Source organism: Bombus flavifrons, chromosome 5 (genome assembly GCF_040668555.2).
Source record: "Bombus flavifrons isolate JBK064 chromosome 5, iyBomFlav1_principal, whole genome shotgun sequence".
Classification (NCBI taxonomy): domain Eukaryota; kingdom Metazoa; phylum Arthropoda; class Insecta; order Hymenoptera; family Apidae; genus Bombus; species Bombus flavifrons.
The window spans coordinates 14,919,682-14,934,798 of NC_138446.1; the positions used below are offsets into that span (position 1 = coordinate 14,919,682).

Here is a 15,117-nt window from a genome sequence, read left to right on the forward strand (position 1 = left end):
CAACGATAATAATTGCCAATACCCCCACTGTTTGACAGCGATGGGAAATGAGCGCGTATTTTTCAACTAGTGGCATTGAGAGCGGCCTGTCGATAAGACCGCGAGTCTGCTAACGAAAGTTGGTCGAATTCGTTCCACTTCTCCTCTACTATCGACTCGAAACTAACCCCTTCTCTGTCCTATTTCGATCATAATGTTAACGAAACTTGACGCGTTTAGATATTCTATCGGAAATTTTCATATTTTTCAAATTCAGTGACAAACGCTTAATCTGGCTCATTTTTAAAGTTTAAAAAAGAGAATCGCGCGAAGTAGAAATTAACGCGTGAGAAAAATGAAAGCGCACGTTCGCCTCTGAGTTTCGTGTCTAAGCATAGGCTTTCTAATTATCGTGAATAATCGATCCACGCGAGATCGTAGCTGGTAACGGACAATGAATCTCGAAAGTGGCCAGTGCAGCCGGTGTTCCGCAGTTTTGTAAACCTTCGCAGGAGAATAAGCCGTAAGGGAGCAGACGTATTTGAACGTGAGTATGCTTGATTAACGTTGTTTACGTGTTTGTCGATCGTGCAACGGGTTCTTCCGCCGAGATTAGATCGGAGATTCGGAGCATTCCTCGTTCACGTGAGTCGTGAAATTCGTGTTGACAAGCACGATTTACTTACTCGATAGAGGCTGATATCTGTTAATAATAATTGTTGTCACGTCGAGCTCGCGAAAGAAATGGAGCAGGAAAGGTTTTACCTGGCCGATGATTCATCGTGGAACGAGTACCGTAAGTTTTTTCCATAACTGTCAGATGCTTTTACAAGTTTTTGTAATTTACGATCTACCATGATCATTGAAAAGAACGAATTCTTGCAAATGATATGATTTTCATTTGACACGTCACAAAGTAAGGCAGGTGGGAGAATCGAAGATCTTGTCGAAACACTTGGTTCGTTGTGGTCGTATAAGAAAGTGTGACACGAAAAAAAGCGAGAAAATAGGAAAAAGGGAACGTCCGATAGATGAGAAGCGATAAAGGCACCGAACTGAGCGATAAGAGGCCATTTCAACGATAAAATAAGAAAACGGGTGACTATCGGTATATTCAGGGACACGGCCGTAGAAAACTGTATAAAGAGTTCGTTTCAAAGATGAATACGTTCGTAACAAATTTCTTATTCACCGGTAATTAATTATTTTCTTCGGTTTCCATTTTTTTTCTTTGAATTTTAAATATTACAGATTTTTGTATACGGTGATCGTGCCAGCTATGAGCAACAGATAAATTCAAGTCTATCAATAGTAGCCTCAATAGAATCGATCGTCGATTAATTTCATACAATTCAGAAACTTTGAAACCGCTCGTTGCATGCATGTAATTATTTTCGGCATTAGCGAGCCCATATTATCGTGAATACAATGAAATAATTCTGTCTTTTACAATTCGTAATCGGTTAAAAATGTAGTCAGGAAGAAAGCTTAAAAAGATTTCATTCTTTTCAGTTCGAAAATTCGCTTGAGAATCTTAAAAACTAAAGAGAAATTAGAAAGAAAACAAGAAAGATAAAACAACAGATATTCACGCAATCCAAAAAATGAACAAGGAAGAGAACTCAAAAATCTTTTTCTATTGGAGTATCAGAAAGATCATGGTTACAAAGTACTGAACCATCCCCTCTCCGTCTGAAAAAGAAAAAGCGGACATACCAGCCTTATTAATGAAAAGAGAATAGAATTCATTAGATAAGACGTGGCCGTATGTGTACCTGCCTGTTGACACTGCGTCTCTTTGTTATCGGCTAGATAAGATTTCTGCGTCTTTGTCGAACTTGAGATATCAGTTTTATGCGCGAATTCACGGAGTGCAGCTCATCGTTCCTCGGAAAATCATTTATTTCGTTAGTTGACACGTCGAGCAAAATTACATTCTTAACCATTGAACGAACTAGTTTTTAACAAGATTTTTCGTTTCTTGGAAAGTTTTCTCGTCTCTCGGTCGCGTCTTCCACGTTAAATCTGAAAGGTGAGTTTCTATATTCAACGTCCACGTTACGAAGACGTCGACAATTTTTATAGGAACGAAGATCGCAAAAAGACGAGACTATGTACATATTACATGAATATATTCATAAGGGCGAACTCTTCTGTTTGGAAGAGTTTATCTCAAGATCTAATCGATCAGACAGAGGAACATTAATCGTGAGATAAAATTGACTCGGTAGTGTCTGTTAAATCAATTGCAGTATAATGCGAGCAACATCAGATGACAGATAAGGTTCTTACATTTCTGTCTCGCATGACGTTGTAAAAAACAAATATTGCATCTGATTAAGTAATTTCGTTGTACAATTAAATATTAACTTTTGTACATATATATGAGATAACGTTCTCTGAATTCAAATGTGAAAGAATCGAGAGTGAAAAACAGTAACGATCGAAGAATGATTGATCGACGATTGCTTCAAAGTTCGTTGATTAGATTAAAATGAGAGAAAAGTTTCGATTCACCTTTTATTAATTCCATTGTTCTTGTATAAATTCGGGCGTAACAAAATCACGAGATGACAAAGCAAACAGGGTAACCAAAGGAAAATCAAACACGATAACGAGACGAAAATATTGGCGAAGTGCAAAAATAACCGTGGAATATTTAACAAAGTGTGTAAGACGGAATCAGAGGTGACGTCTTAAGAGGGAGAACACACACTGAGAAGCACGTGTGGAACGATTACACTCGAGTTAATTGTGCTTGTCGCAGCGGTTGATTAAGCGCGAAACACAATTAAAACAGTACTTCAACGATATTTCGTTAATATAGACCTCTTCAATCTTGAGATAGGCACGCAGATTTGTTCGTGAGCGTGAACGAAACTTAACGAATCATATCAGCGAACGTGTACATTAATTACAGAATTAAACAAGACCGTGTATGTATGTACATGTACGCGACGAAGCTTCGTTTCTCGATGAATACGAAAAACAGTAATGTTGTTTGAGTTTGTTTTAACAGTCTGCAAAATATCGTTAACGATATCATCGATGTTGCGAATGGAATGTTCGAAGGATTTGGTCAATATAAAATATTTGTCATCTGTAGGTAAACCGACAGAGACAACTTTGCTTGACAATAATTTGACCAAATACAGTCTCGAAAGAGAAAAATGTTCCACTCTCTTTATTCCGTTGTAGCTTTTACGAAACACTTCCTAAATAACGCGCATGTCGTTGCAATTACTACTGACAATGGAAAAATCACTTGACATTGACGAGATAAGGTAATTAGCCCGAAATGGGAAAACGAGCAGGAATTAAAGGTACTGATAACGACGAAGTTTAAAAAGTTCTCGTTGTTTTCAATATTTCCAACGTCGCGAAATCCAACCGGTATTATTAACACTTCTCATTCCGCTATTATTTACTCATTTCTATCAATATTAGCATCAGCTACTCTACCATCTACTAATATGAACGTTACACATTACGCACATGACTGTCACGGATCTAAGTCACCTACATACACATAGCAATTTCCAATGAAAAAAGGAATTAGAAAAAGCTCTAAATCGTTTACAATTCCAATGGACGCGCTTGGACATGAAAGATATTTAATCTTGCGTAATCGTGGCAAAATAATATCGCAGAGGAATAAAAAATACTTGTGATATTTTCATTGTTAACTTAGATCACGATCATAGGTCGCATGCTTTTCATTCCAACGGGCTTAACGAGTAACATTCGCGCGAGCATTGTGCAAGAAAAATTGCGAAACGCCAACTTGCGCGTGCTTGTGGTGGAACGTCCTCGTGATTACGTAAAAAGAAGAAGAAAGAATAGACACAAAGAGACAAAACAGGGAAACAATGGTCGACTGAAAGGAAAAAAGACGAACGACTTCGATCGCTTCTTCGAGTTAATAGCTCGACTTCTAACGAAGCAGGAAATGCTACGCGAAACGAACGTGGTGCCGCAGTTAGATAGGATCTGCCACGGAAAGAGACGATTTTCTAGTTCCTCGCTGCTTCGACGATCGTTTCGTGGCGTTACGTATACTCGCGTGAGCTCGAACCAGCCAACTTTCGATGGTAATCTCTTTCGTTTCGCTTTGTTTCCCTGCTTCCTATGCTGATCCTCACCCTCGCCGAGTCGCCAACTGGACGGTTCTTTCGAGATAATCTCTTACTTTTGATTTATGACGAGGAAGCCAACGCAGAACGAAATTTACTCGCAGTTGAAGTTACTACGAAGATTGACGTCTTTTCTGCAGTCGAACACGTGATTTCTGCTGATCTATGTATAATAATCAACCTGTTAGTTCGAAATTATAAATTGAGTATTTTCTTTTCTTTTTTTTTTTCTTCTTTTTTTTGGAGAATAATTTTTTAAACGGCCGAGATTATTGAAAAAGTATGACAACTAGCAAGGATGTACAACCACGTGCTCGACAAACACGGCATAAATAACATTTGGCCAGATCCTCGTATGACTAATCAAACACCCTTATCGGTATCTTAATATAGTATAAACCGACGTTACTCTTTGTAACGAGATTACGTTAGCATTTCAAGATACGATCAAACAAAGACTTCAATTAATCCGCCCTCATTTTTCGAATTTTCTCATACAATATCGGAGAATAATCGTTCCGTTTAAAGTTACAAACGAGTTTGCCTAATTTTTCACAAGTGTACAGCTTTCTTGCTGACTAAGCTGAACTATGGCCGACGAAAATGAACATCAAGATCGCGATAACGTCAACTTATTAAATTTCAGTCTCTGACTGAACGATTACTCGTATTATTACTCGTATCGTACGATTAGGTACAGTCCGAAAATTATCGAATTTGATTACATAAGACAACATTCCATTCGAGTAAAAAATCGAAAGATAGATGGAACGATAAAACACTCTCGACATTTGTATTCGAGACGACAATGAAATGGGGATCGATTATGCTCTAGTTAATGCGAAAATTTGTTGACAATGGAAACCATCCAAAAGATCGTACCTTGAAACGAGAATATCCACATCGTGAGAACGTGCTAATATGTCGTGACGTCAGCATACGATATATCGTGCATCAAAGATCATTAGCATAAGCATGTGATCAGCTAAACCACGTGCTCGTGATCGTCTGGCGTAAAAACTTTTTGTTTGACGGTAGCTTTTACGGGAGTCGACGATCTCGATAGTAGATCTCGGCAAAACATCTGTAAATTGTGATTATCGATAGTTGATAGTTGAATTTTAACTAAAATTTTCCTACTATATTTGGTAAGTTTTTATTTAAACTATTAAGAACCAAAATAAACGTTATCGCAGCGTCGACACTTTACTTCTAACGTTTTTTTAATCAATTTACATCATCGAATTCTATGGAATTGACATTGTAAGGAAAGAAAGAAAAGTTATTTTTGTATCTCCGGTTTGTGTAATAATCTTTCGTAATTCCAATACTATTCTTGTAACTCTATAAAAGAATAACTTACGCCATTTATGTTTTCAAATACTTTACGCAACTTTTGCACATTATCTACTGCTTGGTCCTTAATGGTAACGATATAAAAGGCGAAGATGTAGTTTCATCGCTATTTGAGCTTGTTTAAAAAGTCGCGACAAGATAATATTTATAATCAAGAGCGTTATAATAAAGCGCATCGTTCTTGATCAGAGCTTACGGAAACGATAAGTGATGTTATCTTAATTAACGTCGGCAAGAAATTGGAACCAGATAAGACAATTGCCTCGATCAACGCGTCGATCAGCGACAAAATATTTGTACATAAACGAATTTACTGCAAAATTGAAAAACGATGCTTTGCCTTTCAGAAGTTAAAAGAGTGTGTTTCCGTCATGCTGTGGATGAACAAAGTATGAAGTTCCCGTGCTTCCCGAAGCCAAGTATCCTGGGACAGAGGGGCAGTATCAATCTTGTCTCTCTGTCTGGGAATGAGTCGAACAATGTGAACAGTACGACCTTAGTAAGTTTGAACATTTTCCAAACAAGGACTGCACCATAGTTTTATGCCGTATGATTCTCTCGCTGGTCGTCCCGAAAGAAACAGCCACAATTGGTCTGATCGCTGCACGTATGCATATGTGAGAACTGGAAATAAGATTATGAAGATAAGAATAACTTCGAACTAATCACACATATGCAACACAGCGATTATCATATACAGTAGCTACAAAAGATATTTGAATATCGTTGTATTTTATCATAGCATTTACGTATTAATTAATTAGGTGCAACTACGTTCAATTTCGTACAATTTAGGGGTCATACGATTACAAAAATTGGACGCTATGAAAATGAAACGTAGAGTCTGATAAAAAAAAAGGCTTCGTTAGAAAATCTGCGAAATAGCCACTGTATATACAGCCAATCATCGGCTTGTTCTTTGAGGCCTGTAGTAAGAGAATCATTCTGTATGAAGCAAATAATTTTTTGATTCCTTTATTTCTTTGTTTATAGAACCAAAATGTGAAGAGCCCAGTGGTAACGAGCTACAAAGAATCTGGTGAACCAGATCTGACTCATGGCGTTGTGAGTATTTAAAAATATCTTCCCGATTAAGCAGAGTGCATCATTTCGTAAATTAACGGGTACTAATTAACGGACGCGTAAGATTTTCGTAAAAATCAATGACACAAAAATATTCTTAAGAAGGTGTAAAGATCTTTAAATAGATATATCTGTTTTGATTTCTTTATCTCTAAGAAGACATTAGGCAAATAGAGTATGTACATATTGTAGTTTCGTGAGAGCTAACAGGTACTAATTAACAAATTGAAATTTCATAAGAATCAGTAATATAAAGACAGATGTAGAAAAGTTTAACAATTCTAAAACAAACATACATATCACCAATGTTTATATATCATATTCGTAACAAAATATTCATTGTGTAAAATTAAGGTAAAAGGCATGTTAGAAAATAGCAGAATGTTAAAAAGAATTGATCGATAAATCATAGAAAATGTTTAATTTAACAAGGAAATTTTATTTCTAATACAGATACGACCCTTACCTGGTGCTACGGTAATATCTAATGGAATCGGCCCACCTGTACAGTCCCATGGAAAAAGTAGGGCACCATTGCCACCACAACAAAGTCACAATGAGAACGAACAAGATTCTGTCAGAACTTCGGGTGATTCTGATCAACCTGCGAATCCCAGAGGCGGTATTATCGGCAAAACTCCAACGCCACTCTCTGAGCCAACTCCTGTTTACGAAAAGGACGAAAAGTAATTTAAAAAAAAAATAATTGAACGAACTATTCTAAATAATGATACATTTTCTACATATATTTTGTTTGTTCCCTATAGGAGTAAAGAACAGATTACAAAGGCCATTTTGGAGAACGAATTTCTTGGCAACCTTGAGGAAAATCAAGTGGAAGCGTTAGTCGATGCCATGTACCCGAAACATATACCACCGAACACCTTAGTGATTCGAGAAGGAGATATGGGTAAAATTATAATATTTCTTTCTCTATATTAGTTGTCGTCTAACAATAGCTGAATTATTCTTATCACGAACATCGAATATTTCACTTTAGAGCGAAAAATTTTCTTAGCTATCTATGGAATAATTAGATTACAGACATTTATGCAAATACATATTTGTGTAGAGATACAGTTTGAAAAAAAATGAAATCTATTCTTCGGATGTTTTACATATTTTTGCATATTTTACATATTTTTGCATTCCGGGAATTTTTTCTTCGAATTTTCAACAAATGCATAAAAATTCATAATACAGTGATAGATAAATTTACATAAGAAATAAAGATCCTTCGTACGATTTGATAGACTGATAACACGATTAATAAATGTAACTTCGAACGAAATAAATGTGAAATATTTGCATGAGCTAAGTATTAATATCGCTTTTCTAAGTTCCTTTCTTAATGTATAATTTAGGATCGCACCTGTACGTGTCAGCGGAAGGAGAGTTCGATATCTATGAGGGCAACAATTTCCAAAGAAGTTTTGGTCCTGGCGTCGCGTTCGGAGAAATTGCTTTGTTATACAACACCAAAAGACTTCGATCCATCAGCGGTAAATATATAGTAGATTATATTATAAAATAATTAATAACTGTATTCTCTATTGAAAGAAGTCACGTTTAACTTTCAGTAAAGAAAGGTGGAAAGGTGTGGGTCCTCGACCGATCTGTGTTTCTCACTGTTATGATTGACACAACGCAGAAAAGGCTGGAAGGAAACATTCGATTCCTTAAACAAGTTTCTGTTCTCCAAAAATTGCCCGAGCCAAAGGATCACGTGCTCGCTAAGATTTCCGATCTTCTACGCGTGGTAAATACATATATTTTGTATTTCTAATAATTAGATCGTGGATGCTTATGTGTTTATAGGAAATTTAAAAGTGTAAAGATACGCGGAATGAGCGTAATACGGCAAAAGTATCTAAAATATTCAAAGCAAAGTATTCGCTGTAATATGTAGCGAATGAAACAAATGTCTGTTTAGATTCTATTTACGTTCATAGAAATATAAAATCGCATAAAAATCTGCAATTTACTAATGACCATCCGAATGCAAATCTGGTTCTGAAAGTAAGAAGTATATATCTTCCCGATAGGAATTTTATCCTGCTGGAGCAAAAATAGTTACGCAAGGAGAAAAAGGTGACAAATTTTTCATAATCAGCGGTGGAAACGTTAGAATAACAAAAGACACCGAGGATGGCGACGAAGAAGAGCTAGTGGTCCTTGGAAAGGGTCAATACTTTGGAGAAATAGCTCTTTATGACGACACTGGTGAAAATCGTCGACACGCCAACGTCATTGCACTGGCACCTGGTGTCGAATGTTTAACTTTGGACCAACAGTGAGTTATACATAAATCAGTAACGATAAACTTTCTCGTCTCGTGAGTTCTCAGGAAATATTCATGCTCTTTTAAATAACATTAAACTCCAGTTCCTTCTTGAATTATTTGGGTGGCCTCGACGAAATACGCAACAAGGATTGGTTAGCTGAATACGGAAGACAGAAACAATCGCTGACGCTGAAGAAATGGACTAGCGAGTATTCGAACGTCACTTTGGCCGATTTGGAGACCAAAGCAACGCTAGGAGTTGGAGGGTTCGGCAGAGTGGAATTAGTCACTTTAAAGTCAGATCCTCAGAAGAGTTTTGCTCTCAAGAGGCTGAAGAAGAAGGTGATGGTCGAGCAACAGCAACAGGAACACGTGCTGAACGAGAAACATATTATGCAAGCCTGTGATTCTCCATTCATATGCAAGTCAGTACTAAAAAGAATCTTATCAATTGATAAACCGCGGATTTATAAAAATGAAAGGATGCACATAGTATATAGAGTGTTCAATATAAAATGTATATAGTATCCAAAGTAAAGCATTGTATAATATGTGTAATTTAGAATATTAATTTATCAGCTTTATAATATTTATTGGATGAGACAAATCTTTGCTAAAATATTAATTTGCATAGATATCCGCGTTCTATTAATCAAATAGAAATTTCTTACAAAATAATTCAGAAATATAATTTTCCTTCCTTTCATTTAGGCTCTATCAGACGTACAAGGACCGGAAATACGTATATTTCCTGATGGAAGTCTCTCTAGGTGGAGACGTGTGGACAACTCTCCAAAGAAGACGAGTCTTCGATGAGTCAACCGCACAATTCATGGTAGGATGCGTGGTGGAAGCTTTGGATCATCTTCATTCGATGAACATTATTTATCGTGATCTAAAGCCAGAGAATCTTATGCTCGACGCCCGTGGATACTTGAAACTAGTAAGTTCCATCATTAGTAAGTGATAACAGTTTGAGGAAAGTCGATTGTCAATAGCTTGACTCTGTTTACAAGAAAATAGGTAAAACGCGACTTTGTACACATTTTCCAGGTTGACTTCGGTTTCAGTAAAAAGATCGGACCATCGAAAACGTGGACTTTCGCTGGTACGCCCGAGTACGTGGCGCCAGAAATTATTTTGAACAAAGGACACGATAGGTAAATAATTCACAAATAGTAAACGTAAAATATTCTATAAAGATACACTGAATCAGTTTCAAATGAAATAACGAAGGTGACTTTAAGATAAGTTTAATTTATTCAAAGGGCGGTGGATTACTGGGCTCTCGGGATTTTAACTCATGAGCTACTAATCGGTAAGCCACCATTCCGAGGTTCTGATCATATGTCCATTTACAACAAGATTCTGAAGGGCATCGAAGTGGTCGGAATACCTAATTCCATTAGCAGAAACGCCAGCAGTATCATCAAGAAGCTTCTTCGTCTAAGTCCTTCTGAACGTCTTGGCTACCAAAGAAATGGCATCCAAGATATTCGAGATCACAAGTAAATTTATTAATTAAATAACTTATTTTAAATAGATTCGATTAAAACACACTAAAGTTTCTATTTATACAAATATATTTTTAAGCAGAGTTTATTTAAACGCTTCAGTAGAATTTCCTCGTTTCGTAGAACCAGATCTTTAAATAGATAGTTTATCGCGTTTCTTCGAATAGAAAGTACAGGCTTTTTTAACGAAATAACATTTTTATAGATGGTTCAATGGATTTAATTGGCAAGCCTTGCAGAGATTAACCTTACCAGCGCCAATCGTTCCAACAGTACGTAAAATCTATTTTACGTATTATTACAAATATATTAATTTTTAAATAAACTCACCACTTATTCTCTTTTATAAAATCCTAGATACGAAATCCGACCGATACGAGGAATTTCGAAAAGTATCCGCCAGATCGTAATGTTCCACCGGACGAGTTCTCTGGATGGGACGCGAGCTTCTAAGCAGGAAAAATCGCACGATAATCTAAGCTGTACATGATTTCTCCATTAAACGTTTGATAAGAGTCGTGAAATGATACAAAAAGTGAACATGAAGGATGAAAATAATGTTTACAATAATACCCTAGAATAAAAGCATACCGATAGCAAAGAGATAATCGTTATCTTTAATCGATTCGTATATTGCAGATGCGTAGTTTCCTATGTATGTTTCTTACATTCGAAGACACTAATGTACGAAGACACTAATCTTGTATCTTATGACTAAACTGTAATTAATTAGCAATATATAATAGCAATATATATAATTCTTGTAAAAGAAGTAGAAAGCGAACAAAAAGATACTCTGCGATCGATAATAATTTTAACCATGATAATTTTAATATTATTAATTAATAATAAATTTATAGGTACATGAGTTGTTAATATGTGGTACTAATTTATCTCCTTTTCGTTTCTGATGAAATTTCGTTGGAATTTTAATACAGACACGCATATAACTATAAACGGTATATTAAATTAATAGAAAGAACACACACTTTATTGAATTAACATAGGTGCTATTCGGTACTACAGTGATTTTAACGAAGGAAATTCTGATAACTTTCGGAAAAAATCTATTTTTTAATTGTCTTATCAAACAAAATTACTAAGACCGTAAGTACTGGCGGATCATCGCTGCGTTCATACAAGATAAGATCAATCAACTTTATCGTTGCTACAAAGCATCAGTCAAGTATCAATATCCTGTGCACTAATTCTTCGAACCATTTCATTTGTGATCATTTAAACACTAATTGGTGAACTTCCCAAGAATTAACATCTATTTTAAAAAATCTGAAATTACATTAAGTTTATATATATTTGACTGAGTGACCTACGATCGAACGAAAACACCTGCGGACAAAGATTTTACTTTCTAGGCGAAAGAAAGAAACGGAAAATTAAGAATGCGTCTATGCTTCGGAAAACGTACTGGTGTACGTATGGGCGCGTCTGGATCCGATCGACGCAATTCCGACGCTTACTTTCGACAACTGTCCCTTCAAAGAAAACATGGCGTGATCGGTGAAATAAACGTATCCTCCAATCTGTCAGTCACCGTTTTCAAGAAAAATGAAAAGTGAATAAACAATTTTAAACTATTCTTTCGACAATGATTCGAAATTACGATAAATTCAAATTTCATGTAAAATTTTAGAACGAAACAGTTGATCAAAAATGCCATTTTGAACAACCAGTTCCTCGGAGATCTCGATGAGTCGCGTATAGAGAAACTTATATCGGTGATGTATCCAGAACAGGTGAAAGCCAATACGCGAATCATTCACGAAGGTGAAGTCGGTAAGTAATTATCTTTCGAAATGACAAGATATTAATCGACGAAATATTAGAAAAATGATGGTAATCGATTGTGTCAGGATCGCATATGTACGTCTCGGAAGAGGGAACCTTCGAAGTTTACGTAGGCAATACGTGCCACGAGAACTTTGGTCCTGGTGTCGCTTTCGGAGAACTGGCCTTGTTGTACAATACCAAAAGACTGTGTTCTATCCATGGTATTATACTAGCTATACTATAAATCTTAAAATCTTTTAGGAACCATTTAACAAACTTAATAAAATATTTTATTGTAACTGTCGAGACGCTCGTTTGTTCCTTTAGCGAGTACAAATGCGAAAGTATGGGTGTTGGAAAGACAAGCGTTTCAGACGGTAATGCTAAAAGATAACGAGGAATCGTTGGAGCATAATTTGAAGATTCTTCGTCAAATTGAAATATTCAAGGGTCTGTCGGAGGAGGTTCTGCAGAAAATATGCGACCTTATAACAGTGGTGCGTGTGAAATGGTTCCAATAATGCTAACTCGAAATTAAAAGACGCTATTTTTGTATCGCTTTAGGAATTTTATCCAGCGAATTCGTACGTGATTCGAGAGGGCGACAAAGGAGATAAATTCTACATTATAAACGGTGGTAGCGTGAAAATCACGAAGAATAAACCAGGTGGCACGGAAGAGGAACTGACAATTCTTGAGAAGGGTGACTATTTCGGTGAAAAAGCGCTGTATGACTCTGAAGAATCTCGTCGACAGGCGAATGCTATCGCAATGGCTCCTGGATTAGAATGTTACACGATTGAAAAAAGGTAAACGTTTAAAATGTTTTCAAATAATTTCACGATAAAGAATTAACAAAAGTTTATCATGAAATTTACAAATTTGTTAACAAAGTATGTCTTTGTGTGATGCTATAGAGCTTTCCTAGATTATCTTGGTGGACTAGACTCGATCAGAAATAGAGATTGGTCAGGATATTACAGTGTAAATGAGTCGGATGACTGGAGTGACGAATTCAAGAATTTAACTCTGTCTGATACTGTATTTGAAGGAACGATCGGAGCTGGAGGTTACGGCAGAGTGGAACTGGTCGTCGTCAATTCGATGCCTAACCTTAGTTTCGCCAGGAAAAAGATTGTCAAGCATATGATCACAAAGGGTGGCTTCCAAAAAATGATGTATAACGAGAAGAATAGTTTGAAATTGTGTAATTCGCCGTTTATCTGCAAGTAAATTAACAACTCTGCTCTAACGTGAAAACGAATTTTTTTTTTTTTTTTTTTAGAATATAGTATACGTAATTAAAGAAAGCTAAGAAAGAAAAAGATTCGATCTAGTGATTCTTTAATTTATTAATGCTTATATTGGAATTTATAATGTGAAACTTGAAGAATATTTGTCACCGAATAACAATTTGATAATATTAAGCGAAGCATAATTCTACATTCCTTGTAGATTATACAGAACCTTCAAGGACAATAGATATCTATACCTACTACTGGAAGTATGTTTAGGCGGAGATTTAAGAACAGCCTTATACAGAAGCGGCCGATTCGATAATTCAACAACTAGATTCGTAACCGCCTGTGTCGTAGAAGGACTTCAACACCTTCATTCACTGGGCATCATCTACAGAGACTTAAAACCTGAGAACATCGTAATCGATAATCGAGGCTATGCTAAGCTTGCAAGTTCTTTTAATTCGAATAAATAACAATCGATAATAAATTCATTCGTTAACTCAGCTATCTTTACAGACTGATTTTGGATCTAGTAAAAAAATTGGCCCATACAAGACAAAGACTTTTATGGGTACACCAGAATATTTGGCTCCGGAAATCATTCAAAGTAAACTTTATAATCAGTACGCATTCTCATATTTAGTTTACATATTTATCAAGTCTTAAATTAATTCTTAAAGCGATTGATTATTTTTTATTAACAAAGGGCCGTTGATTATTGGGCACTTGGAATTCTTACGTACGAGATGTTAATGAATCGAACACCTTTCCAAGATGTAAGTGATATAGAAGTGTATAAGAACATTCTTCGTGGCTTTAAGGATATACTTGTACCGCCCATTATTAAAAACACGGCAAAGAATTTTATCAAATCACTACTGGAAGATGATCCATATAAAAGACTTGGTTATTTACGAAATGGCGTTGCTGATATTCAGAACCATAGGTATTTATTAACGAATTTGTAGAATATATTTGTATTTATTAATTTAAATATTAATATTTACATAATATAAATTAATTTCAGATGGTTCCATAACTTTAAGTGGCAGGAGTTACAGAGCCAAACAATGCCTTCCCCTATTGTACCAAAGGTAAATAAGAATTTGTCAGAATGTTATATATCTTTGAAACAGCTAATCTCATTATCTAATTCATTCACAGGTAAGGGATCATCTCGACTTAAGAAATTTCGATAAATATCCTCCAGATTACAGATCGGCACCAATGGACTATTCCGATTGGGATACGAATTTCTAACAATCTTTATTATACGATTCACTTTGTATATATCATGTTAAAGTATCTATTTATTATTTAAGCTAACTATTAAATAATATATTAGCCCTTACTTTTTATTTTGTGATAGTATTAAAAATATATTTTTAAATAATGAAAAGTCAATTATAACGCATAACATATAGTTAAATCTTTTGTAAGTTGCAAAAAAGCATCAATTTATAAAAAGTTATAATTAAAGTATACATACATACTTTGTATATATGAAGCACGATTAACCAAAGATTCCAGATTAACCAAATACGAATGCCACATTAATAACACTGTGATTCATTTCCACGTACGAGATTATTTGTCAAGAAAGATTATGCTTATTTATGAAGAAACCGACAAACAACTTTATCACAAACAGGTACAATATTCTATTACAGAAGAAATACTTGAATACTTATAAACACGGTTCACCAGCCTTTTTGAAATATAAAAAGTTTAACTTGGCA

The 15,117-nt window shown here is 35.5% G+C and overlaps 2 protein-coding genes across 9 annotated transcripts; both read left to right on the plus strand.

Moving 5' to 3' along the window:
• The first annotated feature begins 65 nt into the window (after positions 1–65).
• Positions 66–11,225, plus strand: LOC138180132 (cGMP-dependent protein kinase, isozyme 1). 7 transcript variants are annotated; one of them, XM_069113660.1, is made up of 14 exons: positions 66–526; positions 5,816–5,967; positions 6,462–6,533; positions 7,005–7,237; positions 7,319–7,461; positions 7,916–8,053; positions 8,132–8,310; positions 8,597–8,844; positions 8,937–9,260; positions 9,547–9,778; positions 9,889–9,995; positions 10,104–10,343; positions 10,555–10,621; positions 10,707–11,225. In XM_069113660.1, the coding sequence occupies exons 2-14, from the start codon at positions 5,860–5,862 to the stop codon at positions 10,800–10,802; spliced, it is 2,187 nt and encodes a 728-aa protein (XP_068969761.1). In that variant the 5' UTR covers positions 66–526; positions 5,816–5,859; the 3' UTR covers positions 10,803–11,225. The 7 variants fall into 7 exon arrangements, with proteins under 7 accessions (XP_068969761.1, XP_068969763.1, XP_068969758.1 ...); XM_069113662.1 differs by having other exon boundaries at positions 5,819–5,967; XM_069113657.1 differs by lacking the exon at positions 66–526 and adding an exon at positions 636–775.
• Positions 11,226–11,491: 266 nt separating this feature from the next.
• Positions 11,492–14,777, plus strand: LOC138180133 (cGMP-dependent protein kinase 1). 2 transcript variants are annotated; one of them, XR_011173210.1, is made up of 11 exons: positions 11,492–11,922; positions 12,001–12,143; positions 12,221–12,358; positions 12,465–12,634; positions 12,702–12,946; positions 13,055–13,366; positions 13,593–13,824; positions 13,895–14,001; positions 14,085–14,154; positions 14,406–14,472; positions 14,543–14,772. XR_011173210.1 is itself a non-coding variant. In XM_069113664.1 (11 exons), the coding sequence occupies exons 1-11, from the start codon at positions 11,750–11,752 to the stop codon at positions 14,636–14,638; spliced, it is 1,923 nt and encodes a 640-aa protein (XP_068969765.1). In that variant the 5' UTR covers positions 11,492–11,749; the 3' UTR covers positions 14,639–14,777. The 2 variants fall into 2 exon arrangements, 1 of the variants encoding a protein (XP_068969765.1); XM_069113664.1 differs by having other exon boundaries at positions 14,085–14,324; positions 14,543–14,777.
• The last annotated feature ends 340 nt before the right edge of the window (positions 14,778–15,117 follow it).

Coding starts and splice junctions, on each gene's coding strand:
- LOC138180132 (XM_069113656.1), top strand. CDS start 3,929: ATGCTACGCGAAACGAACGTGGTGCCGCAGTTAGATAGGATCTGCCAC. Junction 7,238..7,318: donor GTTTACGAAAAGGACGAAAA/GTAATTTAAAAA, acceptor TGTTCCCTATAG/GAGTAAAGAACAGATTACAA. Junction 9,996..10,103: donor TTGAACAAAGGACACGATAG/GTAAATAATTCA, acceptor ATTTATTCAAAG/GGCGGTGGATTACTGGGCTC.
- LOC138180133 (XM_069113664.1), top strand. CDS start 11,750: ATGCGTCTATGCTTCGGAAAACGTACTGGTGTACGTATGGGCGCGTCT. Junction 12,947..13,054: donor TGTTACACGATTGAAAAAAG/GTAAACGTTTAA, acceptor GTGATGCTATAG/AGCTTTCCTAGATTATCTTG. Junction 13,825..13,894: donor ATCGAGGCTATGCTAAGCTT/GCAAGTTCTTTT, acceptor CTATCTTTACAG/ACTGATTTTGGATCTAGTAA.